The following is a 14,101-nucleotide window of genomic DNA, read 5'->3' on the forward strand; positions in this document are numbered from 1 at the left end:
CCACAGAGATAAGTTCCTCAGGCATCACAGGAATCCCACTCTCTGTGGCCCACCTCAACTCCCTTTAAAGAAAGCCCAGGAGCAGAGAAAGGCAGCCCACCTCTGCTCTCCTGGCCTGAGTCCCTTTGTTACATTTCACGTACACCAGGCCTGAAGGCAGCCCTCCCGTGTGCCACGCAGAGTACACACCACACAGTCGCCTTCTGCGTGACCTCTCAGGTACACAGGCCGCTATTTTAAATAGAATGGAGGCTTCAGCCCTCATGCATACTGATATAGCCACAAGCACTGCCATGTACATTAGATCTGCACCAAGAGCCTCATTCAGTCCCACTGACGTACGTCCGCTTGCATGGGAGTTGGATCACGCATTAAGGTACTGATCTTGCAAGATACAGTGCAGCAATAGGGGAGAGGAAGCCTGAATAAATATCAGTGAGAGCTGGGCTTCTGGTCTGAATAGTGCAGAGAGTGAATAGGTACAGGCTTTATGAGAGTACCTCCTTAAATCAGTCAGACCGTGTTTTTCAGATACTGGTTCATTGCTCTTCCTTGGTTTCACTATAGGAACCCTTATCTAATATAGAACCACTTGATCAAAGCCCCCACCCAGCTGCTGGATTAATTTTGATCATTATCAGCTCACTTTAAAAGGTCTGATCGGTCTCCCTCCAACACCCCCCCATGCCCCATCACAGTAGTTGCATGGTACCAGAATCCTCTTGCAGGTTAGTCTGTGAAGGGCTCCCCTCAAGCCCAGCACTCACTCCCTCTTGTGGTCCCATCTGACCCTGAGGTTTGTGGCTTTGGGGATACAGTGCTAGATTTGTTTATTTGAGCCAGGTTTCTGCTGTGTGTGTGTGTGTGTATCTGGGAGGGGATTTATTGGTAGTGGTGCAGAATGAATTTCTGTGGGGCTTGTGACCGGTAATAGCCAGAGACTGTTTGAAAGATTTTTTAATATGCAGCCCACTGTTATGTGGGGTGAGAAAAAAATTACTGAATAGGGATCAGAAAAATGTATCCCGCTCAAAATAGGATTTTGCAGTTGGAGGAAAGAGCACAAAAAGAGTAAGTGCAACCCCTAATTGTTTTGGGGAGCAGGAATGCTGGTTCTCTTACAATTTAGGAACCAGATGGATATTATTTGCTTGAAAATTTAGAGTACTTGATGTCTTTTTAGTCTCCTGGGCTGGGGAATTAATATATGGCCAGTTTCAGTTGTGGGTGAATTTTTTATGGACTGCTTATAACGCCCTGAAAACAAAGGTTGACAATGCAAATGCTGACACCACTAGAAGGCACTTTTGTTTGAAGCTTCACTGGCTTCATAACAAAAACACCCCATGAACTACAAGCGGTGTCTGGACCCCAAACCTAACATCCGATTTGATCGGCCCTCAATGGACAAACTAATACGATCTGTGCTGTTTCTGTGGTGGAGCTACCTTGATCATCGTGGACAAAACAGTTTACAAACATTTCAAATAGTGAAGTAGCTACCGAAACAGGACCAGCTAAATGAAAAGGATTGGTTTGCTTTTCAAATGGTTGTATCTTAGCTAGTGGCCCTGCTTTCAGTTGCACTTTGGGCTAGAGGGCAAAAGGGGAAAAAGCCTTCCTCCCTTTCAGATTTCCAGCTCAAAAGTGAATTGAGTGAAACATTATTTGCTTTTTGGGCTGCCACTCAAATTGTCTTGAAAGCGTTAATTTCGCTAAGTTATAGGGTGCATAGTTTATATCCATTATAAACCTGTTTATGGGGACAAGACCCTCCCATTCTGCTGGTGTCATAAAGTTCTAATTACCCCCAATAAAACCAGAAAGGCTCTAACAGCACACTGTACTGACCTAACAGGACAATGAACAGAACAGTAAAATATTGCAATTGCTGGGCAATGCCAGTTGTATACCTCTAGCATTAAAATCTAGAATCGGAACCAATGGAAGTAACCCTAGGCTAAAAAGAACAACCCTGTAAGATACTCATATAAACTGAAGTGATCAGAACCAACTTTGTACTGATAGGCCTTTAGAGAACAAGTACGAACCACGTTTTGCATCCAGATACTGTGATCCTCACTTGTATCAAAAGGAATTCAAGGGTATGCTACAAATATATTTTTATCGCGATGCCTCTCAGTTTGACACATTAGAGGATACAGGGCTAGCTCCTGAGCTAGTGTAGCCGCACTGGATTTTAATGGCATATGTCTAGTTACACCACCTAATGATCTGGCCTTGACAATACTCCCTGCTGTTTGGAGATGGATGGTTTTCTCTGTAGCTTGCTTAAGCTGGCTGACTTGAACTGCAAATACACCTCCCTGGCCTAGATGACTGGCTCACCAGGCACCAAACCATGCCCACATTAGTTATGTGTACGAGATTCAAGCAGGAAGAGCTGACAAGGAATAGGTTATTGCTCACTCTTTACTTGTTCACTCAGTCCTGACCCTGGGTCCAGGGGAGGAGGTTTCAGTAAGATTGCAGTGCCATTCTTACAGAGCCTGATCCTAAGCCAGCCAATGAAAAAGACTCCCATGGATGTCAGGAAGCTTTGGAGCAGACCCACTGTTAACAGGAACTTGTCAGCTGTAGCTCACGAAAGCTTATGCTCAAATAAATTTGTTAGTCTCTAAGGTGCCACAAGTTCCCCTTATGATAGTAGTTGTGTCCAAGGCACAGCATGACTATTTTCAGGGCCTCTCTCTCCTTACACTCTGGTTTAATCACTGGCTCTGTGTGATCTGATGACTCTCACTGCAAGTGGGATAAGAGATCAACTGTAGAGTTAACACTGAGCTGGATAACAGAGGCTCTGTTCTCCCAAAGAACCAATATTTGCTCCTGTTTCAGGTGGTATTTCAGGCTGTAGCACAGATGCTGGGGGGCTAATGTTTATGAGTGTTCGCTCCATGACCCTACATTGGCTTCCATGCTCTGCACCCACGCAGACTATTCTCTGTTCCTGACTGTATGAACTAGCTCTGCACAGGCCCCAGGCTGTATTTGGGACATACTGTGTGTGCCTATTCTGGCTGCTTCCAGGTGCCAGCCTGAATGGGACCCAGTGACACACAGTTGCCTCATTTGTGAGTAGACACACCCACAAAACCAACTCTTGCCTGGCTTCTTTGTATGCAAACCCTAGAGTCTGACTAGGTTATCATGTGGAAATTGACAGCAGAATGCTTTGAGCTTTATGCTGGTTAATCTCGTCAATATTCTGATTGTTTTCAGGACTCCTGAAGATAAAAATGGTATAAACCCAGCGTCTGTGGGAAGGGCACAAGATAAAACAGCCTGACCTTCAAATCAAACAGACAATGGAGAACACTGATAAATGCGCTATAGGAAGGGACAAGTTCAGGAATTAGAAAAAGCCCCTTATGACAGGTTTCAGAGTAACAGCCATGTTAGTCTGTATCCGCAAAAAGAAATGGAGTACTTGTGGCACCTTAGAGACTAACAAATTTATTTGAGCAGAAGCTTTCGTGAGCTACAGCTCACTTCATCGGATGCATTCACTTCCACTAAATGCATCCGATGAAGTGAGCTGTAGCTCACGAAAGCTCATGCTCAAATAAATTGGTTAGTCTCTAAGGTGCCACAAGTTCCCCTTATGATAGTAGTTGTGCCACTTAAATAGGCTGTAAAATATCCATCTCTGAATAATTAAAAACTAGGGTTAAGGATTAGATGAATGGATACCCCCAGAGGATTTCACGTATGTATTTATTTTGATTTGTTTTTAAATAAAGGCCCTCTAGGCACTAACCATGGTACTCACACTCCCTTCATTGAAGAATACACATTCTCTCTTTTTAACCAAAGATGTTAAACATAGGAACGATTTTGCCACTGCCCCATACATTCAAATCCCATTATTTCCAGGCCATAGAAGTCATTTGGAGAGGGAGGCTGGAGGAGGGGGGGATAGGAAGTGGGTGCTGCTGCAGTCAGGCATGCCATTAAGCTGTTAAGGCATTTAGTGCTCCAGACAGCCGCACACATGGTGCAAGGACAGTTCAAATCTCAGCATGGACAACCAGAGTTGAGGTCGGTGAAACAGCTGGTAGGGGAAGCTGCCAGCCAATTGCATCTTGCTGCTTTCTTGCAGGCATTACTCCGCCCTGATTAAAAATGCTTGGGGAAGAAGTCACTAACCAGCAATCTGAGGGCTCCTTACAACCTACGGGTAGGAGTTAGCAATGAGATCTGAACTGGAGCCCTGAATCTGAGCACCCTGCATATTTCTGGAGGGGGCGGGAGGGGAAAGATACTGTTTGATTGGAGCCCCTGGATCTGAACCTGACCCTGGGATTATGCAATGTTGGATCAACAGTGGAAAGGGACCCTTCATCAGGATCCAATTCTGAAGTGTTCCAAGATGGCAGAATCTCCTAAAATTAGGGAGTTGAGAGATTTCTGCCATTCGGGGCCAAAAAAAAATTAAAAAAATTAATAAATGAAAAAAATCACATGAAAGCAACTCAGGAGGGTTTTATACTGTTGTATCCAAGCTGGAACTCTGACCTCAATTCAGCCTCAAACCCTAACCCTAATCTAAATCCACACAGGTCTGCCTCTAGGACCAGCATGTCTGGACGGTGCTGTGCCCTCCTTAAAAGCCCCCCACCCAATCAGTTACCAGCGCTAGTCAAGGGGAAAGCCTCAGAAACATGGATCTGGATGCTTCAATAGACCCTCTTCTCACACCCCAAAGATCCCTCTATAGACGAAAATATTCTCCTTATTACCAAAGGCCCTTTCCCCACTCCAACCCCCTCCTCACTCTCCAAAAGCAGTGTTAAAATCCTACTCCCTATGCCAGGCACCCCACCATCCCCATCTCGAGATCATATACTGGATCTCTCTGCTCTTCTAGGCTGCTCTGTTCTTGGGAGTAGGTATGAAAATATGGCAAGAATCCTGCTCTCTGAAGAAACCGGCTTGCCCTTTGCAGACAGCAGTGCCCTTCAGCATAGCCAGAAAGCTGCCAGTCACACATGCGCCCGAGATCCAAGGCCAGCCTTACTCATATCCTGTGCCAATTTCCTCCTCCTTTGAGGAATCCAATCAATATAAGCACCAGTCTCCAGCAAATTCAATCAGTTCCCACAGCCAACCCCTTCTGACCTTTCCAAAGGGGCCTTTCTCCAATTGAGTAACTAGATCAGGGAGGCAGCCATCACTCCTGGCCTGCTCAAAAGAAGCCTCAGAATAGGCTGTCACTGGGGCCTATATCCCGGGACAGCTCCTGCTGGCTGAGTCTAGTGCTAGGAAAATAAAGGCCTAAGCTTAACGGCCTTCCAGCCTCAAGATAAATGAACATGGTTACAGCAATTGCAGTCCCCCTAATAGAAGAAGACAAAGGATGTCATGGAGCGACCCAATACGCAGTGGAAGGATGAGGACACATCAAAGGCAACAAAGCTTGTTCAAAGCCCCAACTTAATTGTCAATTAAGCATGCATCAGGGGGACAATGCCATGACAACGCAGGGCTGCATGCTGGTGTATTATTGTAAAGCCAGGAGGAGAACACTGAAAACAGCTGATTTTGCTGACAATGTCCTTGTAGGGCACCTTGTAAGCAATCAGCCTATGACAGAAGGGCAAACTTCTTCCCTGCCACCCCTATTGTGGGGGACATTCCAGGGTTAGGGTCACATTTTGGTCATCATGTACTTGCTGTATGTGGAATGGATGCATGGCCGCTGGATGACTAGCAATCCTAAAGCTTTCCTTACTGATGGCAAATAGACTCCCCCCACATAAGCCTGCTTTTATAATGACATTACCATAATACCTTCAGCACCCATTCAGAAGTGCCTTACATTTATGTTCTGAAATATATCCCACAGGCCACGCTGTGCTAAACCAGCATAAATCCAAATGGACTCCTTTTGCTTCGGTGGAGTCACCCTGGATTTACACTGGTGTAAATAAGAGTAGGCCTTGGTTGCAGTATGGCTTATGTGGTTGCAGAGTCTTTGGGAGGATCTCAATGTCCTAATTCGTGTGTGTTACTATTTGATGCTTGTAATGCAGCCAGAGCTCCAGGTGGGGGTGCAATGGTAAATGCAAAGTGAGAAATATATACTGTAAAATAATTATTTACCCCTCACCGTAATGCAGGCAAGAAAAAGACATATTTCCAAGGGGGATCATGGGACTAAATTCTCCGATGTCTGAAAACCACGCTAAGATCTTGGATGGACTGCACAGAAAAAAATATCCGCTTGTTCATTACCCTAGGTGCCTGCTCTGAATGAGGGCAGATCGTTAAGTGATAGGTACCAAAGAGATACATCAGGGAGCTGCGTTATTGAGCATTTAACAGGAGGGGCCCAAACAGGCCCTGTGATTTCCTAGTCCAAACATCCCACCTTAGCCCCTCTGTGAGATTTGCCTTCTGTCTTCCCCCAGCCCTCTCTGACTTTTTGTTCCCTTGCTGACTCTCTCAAGTCCAGATGATTAATTGCAGCATCCCAGCAGAGATGCGCAAATGTGGCATTAAAACCAGTCGCTCACTCATGTTAATACTGATGCCCAAAGTGATCACCTGCTGTCTGACTGAAGCGACTGACCTGATAACAACACGTTAATTTGTAGCATAGGTTAAAGTTCCACGGGTAACCCACTTCCATGTCCGTGGACTCCTGGGAACACATCACAGGCGGCTCAGCACAAAAAGTGGACATTCCACATAGTTAACCAGCATCAATTCATGCAAGCACGAGGCCTAGGGTCCCTGCAAACAGTGATGCAGAGAACAGGCCTAGGGTCCCTGCAAAGAGTGATGCAGAGAACAGGAATAGAAAACAAGGCTGCGTGTTCTGGAAAGAAAATAAAGAAAACCCATACAGTGGATGGAGGGAGCCCATGAATCCAGCTTCTCCTCTTTCCCCACCAAGCCCATGGAAGTCCCTCCAGCTGAGCAACCACTCATCTGGAGGGTTGTGGCTGGGCTCAGGAAAAGCAGAAAATCCCACATGATGCTGCTCTGAGTAGCATGGAAGGGAGAGACCATCCAAGACTGCCACCCTTATCAGTACTACAAGCATGTGCCAAATCTTACCTCCCCCTGTCGCCAGGAGTTAAGTAGCTTTGTCTGCAGGTCAGCAATGGGGCTCCAGTGGATGGGGGTGGGTGTGTGGGAAAATATGCCCCATTTGTTCATTCCCTTGCTAGAGAGACAGTTCTTATTCAAAAGTGAAGTTATCCGAGTTAGACTGTAAGCTCCGTAAGGTCAGGGACCATGTCTCACGAATGGGTATAACAAGTAACCTGGACAGAAAGCATTGTTCTTTTCTCTTTGCCCCAGTGCTTAATTTGTACTAAAAGAGATGCCAGGGCTCAAGCAATTCAATGCTGGGGCTCAAGCGTTATTTTTACATTCATAACTGATGTGGCAAGCCCAGAGGTGCCAGGGCTATGCACTGCCAAGCCTAGAAGTGCCGGGGCTCAAGCCCTAGCAAGCCCTGGCACAAAGTAAGCACTTCTTTGCCCTCATCCTCCTCTTGTCTTCCCTTAGACTGGCAGCTCTTCTGGCAGGGATTGTCTTTGTTAGTCTTTGTAAAGCAACAGGTATATTTGTGATGCTATACAATAAATAACACAGCACTCAGTACCTAAGGAGGGATTTCCAAGACACTGACAGCTCTTATCCCCTGCCCCATGGATTTTAGGTAGGAGGGATTGCTCTGATTGTCTCTTTATAGCAAAAGAGGAGGATGCTGTATTGTTCAGTGAACCATCAGAAAGACCCAACAGTGAGAGCCGCTGACCCCTCACTGACCCCCACGCGACCCTAGCGCTTGTCAGAAAGCTGCCCTCTTTTGTTTGCCTCTTGAGCTTGCTGACTTTGGTGTGTAGATTACAGGTACAAGGACAATGGGGATTGTTTTCCCAACAATGCCTCTTGCCCCACACCACTCACTCAAGTTAGGGACTTCTCTGATTAGCCTCCACTCTCTTCTAGCCTAGTTCTTTTCTGAGTCCCCTCCCTCCCTCCCTGCTCCACAGTGATGCTGTCTCTGGTTTAAATCTATTTAGAATTTTCTGTCCATTTGCTTTCGGTCCTTCCCCATTGTTGCAAATCTCAGATGAATTAAAGAACAAGAACATGGAAACGAATCCAACTGTGAAAGGGGAAAGAATGGAGCGAGACCTTTATCCCAGACAAATCACCTGGACAGAGAGAAGTTCTGTCTCCTCAGTGAGTTTAACTGAGATGTGTGGGACAGAGGAATAGGGCACATGCAGACATCTACACTGACCTTTCATGGTGGAATCAGTTCTCAGTTCCCAGTTCCTCAAGCCAGCCTGGCTCAGACCAAAAGACCATAAAACACTGCTGTTTTTTCTGGCTGGTGCGGGGAGGAGGAAGACAATTCTGTGCCTTGCAAGTAAGTTGTCACCCAGACACCAGAGTGAAGACCAAACCATCCCTTCCTTCCACAGCTCCTCACCCAAGTCTTCAGCATGCCAGCGGATTGTGCAAGCTCAGCAGAGGCTACCCTATAGGGAATAGCTGAACAGCCATGCACCTGGTAACACCCTGCCCTCTCGAGCGAAACAAAGCGCACCACACATTAAATTCCAGGCGCAGCTTTCATAGGATGGGCTATTCTGAAAGGCAGTGAGGTGGGCCTATGCCAACTAGCTGCCACCACAGGCAGTCCCCTGCATTATTCCAACACAGCCCAGCACAGTGCTCTGCCCTGCTGTCAAAGGGCCAAACTGCGCCAGCAAGTTGGCAAGCCTGCCAAGAGAGCAGATCTGGACTTAAAAATCTCTTCCCATGCGCCTCCGTCTGGGGTGCGGCTGGTTGACAGAACAGCAGCCACACACACCACGGTTTGTACCCACAGTATCTGCATCACCATATTCTGCATTTTCTCCTATGTGCTCCCTGTGCCTTCCAGCCCGTAAACTCACGAGGACATGTGCGAGGAGAAGCGTTTGTGAACGCCAGCTGAGGAAAAACAGGGCACAGAGTAGTGAAGTGACTTGCCCAAGGTCACAAAGGGAGACCAAGGGGAAGAACCCAGGTTTCCCAGACTCCCAGCCCAGGGATCTTCACCACAAGACCATCGTCTCCTCCTGACAAGGACAGAGACAGGCACCCTTTTGGGGGTGAAGCGTCGATACCCCGAGGTGGAGTGATATGCTAGTGAGGCAGAGGAGGTCTTCTGGAGCCTCGATCTGCAATCATGGTGGCCTGGGTGTCAAAAAAGCACAGCCAACCCCTCTGCTGGCCATGGGAAAGGAGTCAACGGCTCTTCACTGGATGGGGTTGGGAGATGACTGCTGGGTTTGGGGGAGGGCAGGATGCAGGGGGAAAAGAGCAGGGCCTCTGTGCATTGCAACCCCGTCTCATGATCTGTTATGCTGAGGTGGCTGAACAGACGTTGAGTGGCTTATCCTGCTGTTTTCTGAGTATCTGATCAATCCACTCTTTCAAACCCCACTCAGATCCCATCCTTGAGTGTTCTCTCGTGGGGGTTTGTAGACATGTGCGGTGACAGGGGGTTTAGACTCTCATGGATTAGCTCAACCCTCCTGCATGGGCCTGAAGCAAATGCAAAATCTCAGTGCAAAAAGTTCAAGTCAAATTGGCCAAGTTTCACCTAGTTCCAATGCACTATTGTAACTTGCTCTTCAGCTCAGTGGAGACCTGGAGGCTCCACTCAACGCGGGTTTGTGAATCTTAGCAATACTTTCAGTGAGTCAAAACTTGGATTTATAAGTAAAGCCCGAAAGCAGGGGAGTTTCGCATGGCATGGGGGTTCTGCAGCGGAAGTTTGGACAGTGCTCATTTCAGAAAGAGTGACTTAGCAGCAGTCTGAAGGAGAATTACAGGGGACACTTCACGTAACAGGGAGACAAATTTTGCTCCCAACTACGCTCATGCAACCCCACTGATTTCACATTACAGGTCAGAGGAATGATTCTTAGGGTCACATTCAGGCATGAAATAAATGGGATGCAAGTTACATATTGGGCCGAAGGGGTAGAAAGCATGTAAACTTGCTCCAGTTCGTGTTCAGTGGGTGTGCAAAATGAGTGACTTACACCAATTTGCTATTGCATGGGGACTACGTTCTACCCTGCCATAAATGTTGCATCTGCTTACACTTCCCAGTGTGGAGGACAGGGCTGTGTTTTGAAAGTGGAACTACATGGCTGCTTTATCTTTCACCCTTCTTATTACTACTACTATTTATTTGCATTGTGGTAGCACCCTACGAGCATCATGGTGCTAGGCGCTGTACAAACACAGAACAAAAAGATGGGCCCTGCCCCAAAGAGCTTACAATCAAATCCTTCTTAGTTGCTTTTCCTGCCGCATCCTTTCTTCCTCCAGTAAACTCACTTGCACACCCAGTGAATGCCGAAAGCAGTGAAAGCCACACACTTCTTTTCTGGTTCTGGCTAGTGTAAGGAATCGAATCAATGTCATAAAACCAGCAAAAATCAAAAGAGGCTCCACCTTGTTGAAATCCAACTCGCAATCAATACATAACATCAGTAATCATCATCTACTGCTCTTCTCCAACACCTTCACGTTTGTCTTACGGTAGCACTCAGAGGGGCCAGCTAAGATCAGAGTCCCATTGTATCAGGTGTTTTAAATACACATGTTAAGAGAGACAGTCCCTGTCTCAAGGAGTTTAAATAGACCAGACAGATTAAAGCCTTAAACTCTACCCCAGGTCCAGGTTTGGAAAAGCAAAGTACCACACCCCTGCATTGTACAAACAGGGAACTGATGCACAGAGGGACAAAGGGACTTGACCAGGTCACAAAGAGAATCTGTCACAGAACCAAGAATGGAAGCCATGCCTCCCGAGACCCAGTCTGGTGCCTTCGCAACAAGCTCATCCTTCCTCTTCACAGACAATATTGCATCAAGCCACATAACCACCACCCTGTCACTTAGGGAATCTAGCCCTATTTTACAGACAAGGGAAACAGACTAAAATAACTCCAGCTCACAGAGACAACAGAGCTAGATCTCCAGATTCCTGCTTCCCACAAGATCACACTTCCCTCCCCACATACGCTAAGAAGCGGTTTGAAAAACCGATTCCTACTCCCCTTTGCACACAGTTCGGTTCTCACTTACCTGCCATTTTGCTGGGGGGCGAAGAGCTGGGCTGGGTGTGATGGGGTGAGTTGTGGGACAGCAGGAGGTTCATGCTGTGTGGCTGGCTCGTGCTGTAGGCATCCATGGCCAGCTTCTGGCGGAAAGCCTCCTCTTTCCGTCGGTTTGCGAACCAGTTGTAGACGCGAACCTCCGTCACCAAGTTGGATCCCAGCCCATGCGCTTTGGAGGGGGACACTCCTCGCTGGAGACATTCCGCCCTAGGTGGGGAATGAAGAGAACACTTTGGAATGGGTCACTTGCTGCTATGAAGTCCATAATGATACATCGCATTTCCATGGCCCTTTACTGGTTCAAAGCACTATACGGACAATAGCGAGTGCATCCCTGTGACATCTCTGCACAGTAGGTGATGAAGCAAAACCCCTATTTTACAGGTGGGGAAACCGAGGCAGAATGGGGAAGGGTGACTTGCCCAAGGCCAGACGGTGAAACAGCAGCACACCAGCTAGATCACACTCTTTCGCAAGGCATTTTATGTAGGTGTTTATAAGATCACCTGTCCATGGAGAGTACTTATCTGGTCCATCACCTCTTGGTATTTATCCTCACTAAACCCCGGTGAAATGGGATTACGGCACTGCCCTATTTTACAGATGGGGAACTGAGGCACAGAGAGACGACGTGACCTGCCCGAGGTCACCCAGGAATTCTGGGTGGGGGAAGAACAGGGAATTGAACCCCTGTAACCCAAATCCCAATCTAAGGCACTGGTTGACCCTTCCTCTCCTTGCCCTTGCTTGCACCTTGCAGCTGCAGTTCCAATCCTGGCCAAGATCTATTAGTCCAAAGCAGCATATAAAAAAGTTAATAAAAGTAATTCTCAGCATTTGAGAACCCCAAGGAGTGGTTTGATTTTGTGCTGGGTGTAAAAATGGGCAAAGGGTTGGGCTGGTGGGGGGCGTGGTTCTGATTTTTCCACCCCTCCCTAAACAAGGCTAAACTTGGCATTCGGGATGGGCACAAACCCAAACCCTGTGTGTGGATACCACTGAACTTGGAAAGAGCTGGGATTCGGATCCAAACTCTGTGGCCTGTACAGGGCCCTGATCCAGCAGAGGCCATAAGCGCCTAGTTCAATGGCAAACACTTGAATAGTCCCCTTGATTGCAGTGGTGTTGCTCATGTTAATGTTATGTACATGTTTGGCTGCTCTTCTGGATCAGAGCTTCAATCAACAGAAATACACGTGTATGCACAGAAGCCTTGGGGAATGTCTGAGCCAAACCTTGAACTCAGGCCCATCGCATCTTCTTTTGGGGAAGGAAAGAATTTATGCTCAGGCCAGGTCTACACTAGAAATGTACCTCGGTATAAAGACGTCACTCACGGGGGGTGAAATCCCCTCCCACCCCGACTGACTCAGTTATACCGACCAAACCCCTGGTGTAGACAACGCTACGTTGCTGGGAAGGCTTTTCCCATCCATACAGCTACCACCTCTCGTGGAGGTGAATTAACTATGCTGACAGGCGTCTTCACTGAAGAATCGTGCAGAAGGGAAGGGATGAAACATATTTTCCAGGATTCCATTGTCATTTATCCGTGGAGCCAGAGTCCTATTAAGTATAGCAGATTCCCTCTCTCCAACAGCACCAACTAGAAGCCTAGGACCATAGGCATTTGGGGCTTCCTTGGTTTGGTTGTTTTTTTAAACAAAGGCTTTCCAGCTAATTGAGAGACAATGGAGCTGAGGGGAGAGTAATATTCTCTTGAGCCAACTCAGTGCCATTTTACCTGTTACATTCCTCCACTAAGGCTTCCCTTTCCTCCTTGCTAGGGTTCTTTTGCCGGTCGTAGGCTTGGTACAAGATTTGCTGCGAGGCAGGCCCCCATTTGAATCGATTCCGTCGCATCTTCTTGCTGGGGGTTTCAGAGCAGGTGTCCTCGAGCTGGCCCGTGCCCTGGTTCTGCTGATTGAACTCTGGAAAGAGAAACAGCAGCTGATCCTGACTGCTTTTGTCTGTCATATTTCCAGAACCCTGGACTGTCTGGTTGAATTCTGAAAGAGAAAGGAGCAGATTTGATCTGGCCTGTAGCCACTGCCACTCAGAAAATAACCTGCATTCATATTCATATTGTCACATTGTTTCCTTGTGCTCCCCCATCTGCCTCCCTGTATCCACTTGCTGTCTGTTTTATACTGAAATTTTAAGCTCTTTCAGGCAGGGACTATCTTTTTGTTTGTACAGCACCTACCACCAGGGGGCCCTGGTCAGTGGATGGGGCTCTTGGCCACCACCACAATACAAATAAATAATAAATAAAAATAACAGTAGATTTTAAGATAAGGAGGAACCATCTAGTCCGGCCTCCTGCATAAAACGGGCCAGAGACTATCACCCAGTGATTGCTGCATTGACGCCAATTTCTTTGCTTTGTTTGTTAGCAAAGTCACATGAACAATTTTGAGACCCAGCACAGTACACACCAGCCAAACATACCCCACTGCCATCAACTGAAAGGTCAATAAAGTTATCCTTGAATGTGTGAGACTGGGGCTGGCTAATCACTTCAGTCTGTGCCATTGATCTCTTCTGCTAAAGAGCCTTAGCAGGACTGCAGTTTGAAACAATAGGCAATTTACTTGCAGGCAGCAATCTGGATACCAGCAGGATCAGAGAGGGAACCCACTTCTCCCTGCCTTTCCCAAACCCACCCACTCCCAAGCAATGAAAAACATGAAATACAGACTTGTGAACAGCCCTTGCACAAAACCATGTACTAAGACCAAGGCTGGCCCTTTAGGGCAACCCCGACACCTTTTAATGGACCCTCTCTTGGGTGAGCTGTTTGCATCTTTGATGCTTTTTAGACTGGTTTACGTTACCCTTCCAACGGGCTTCCCCAGAGTTCCAGTCTCCACACCCCATCCCGCACTCAGCAGCACCAGTGCCAATCCAGAATAGCTACCGGCTTCAGT

General features: G+C 47.3%; 1 protein-coding gene across 2 annotated transcripts in view; it reads right to left on the reverse strand.

The window, feature by feature from the left end:
- Positions 1-14,101, reverse strand: part of HNF1B (HNF1 homeobox B) — a 58,870-nt gene that overhangs the window by 26,251 nt on the left and 18,518 nt on the right. Inside the window, exons 3-4 of one of the 2 annotated variants that reach the window (XM_077836543.1) lie at positions 12,916-13,102; positions 11,140-11,378 (exon numbers count right to left, since the gene is read on the reverse strand). In XM_077836543.1, the coding sequence (XP_077692669.1) occupies positions 11,140-11,378; positions 12,916-13,102 (426 nt within the window). Of the gene's footprint in view, positions 1-11,139; positions 11,379-12,915; positions 13,181-14,101 lie in introns of both variants that reach the window. The other variant, XM_077836542.1, reaches the window with a different exon arrangement.

The sequence above is a fragment of the Eretmochelys imbricata genome, chromosome 17, assembly GCF_965152235.1.
Source record: "Eretmochelys imbricata isolate rEreImb1 chromosome 17, rEreImb1.hap1, whole genome shotgun sequence".
NCBI lineage: Eukaryota > Metazoa > Chordata > Testudines > Cheloniidae > Eretmochelys > Eretmochelys imbricata.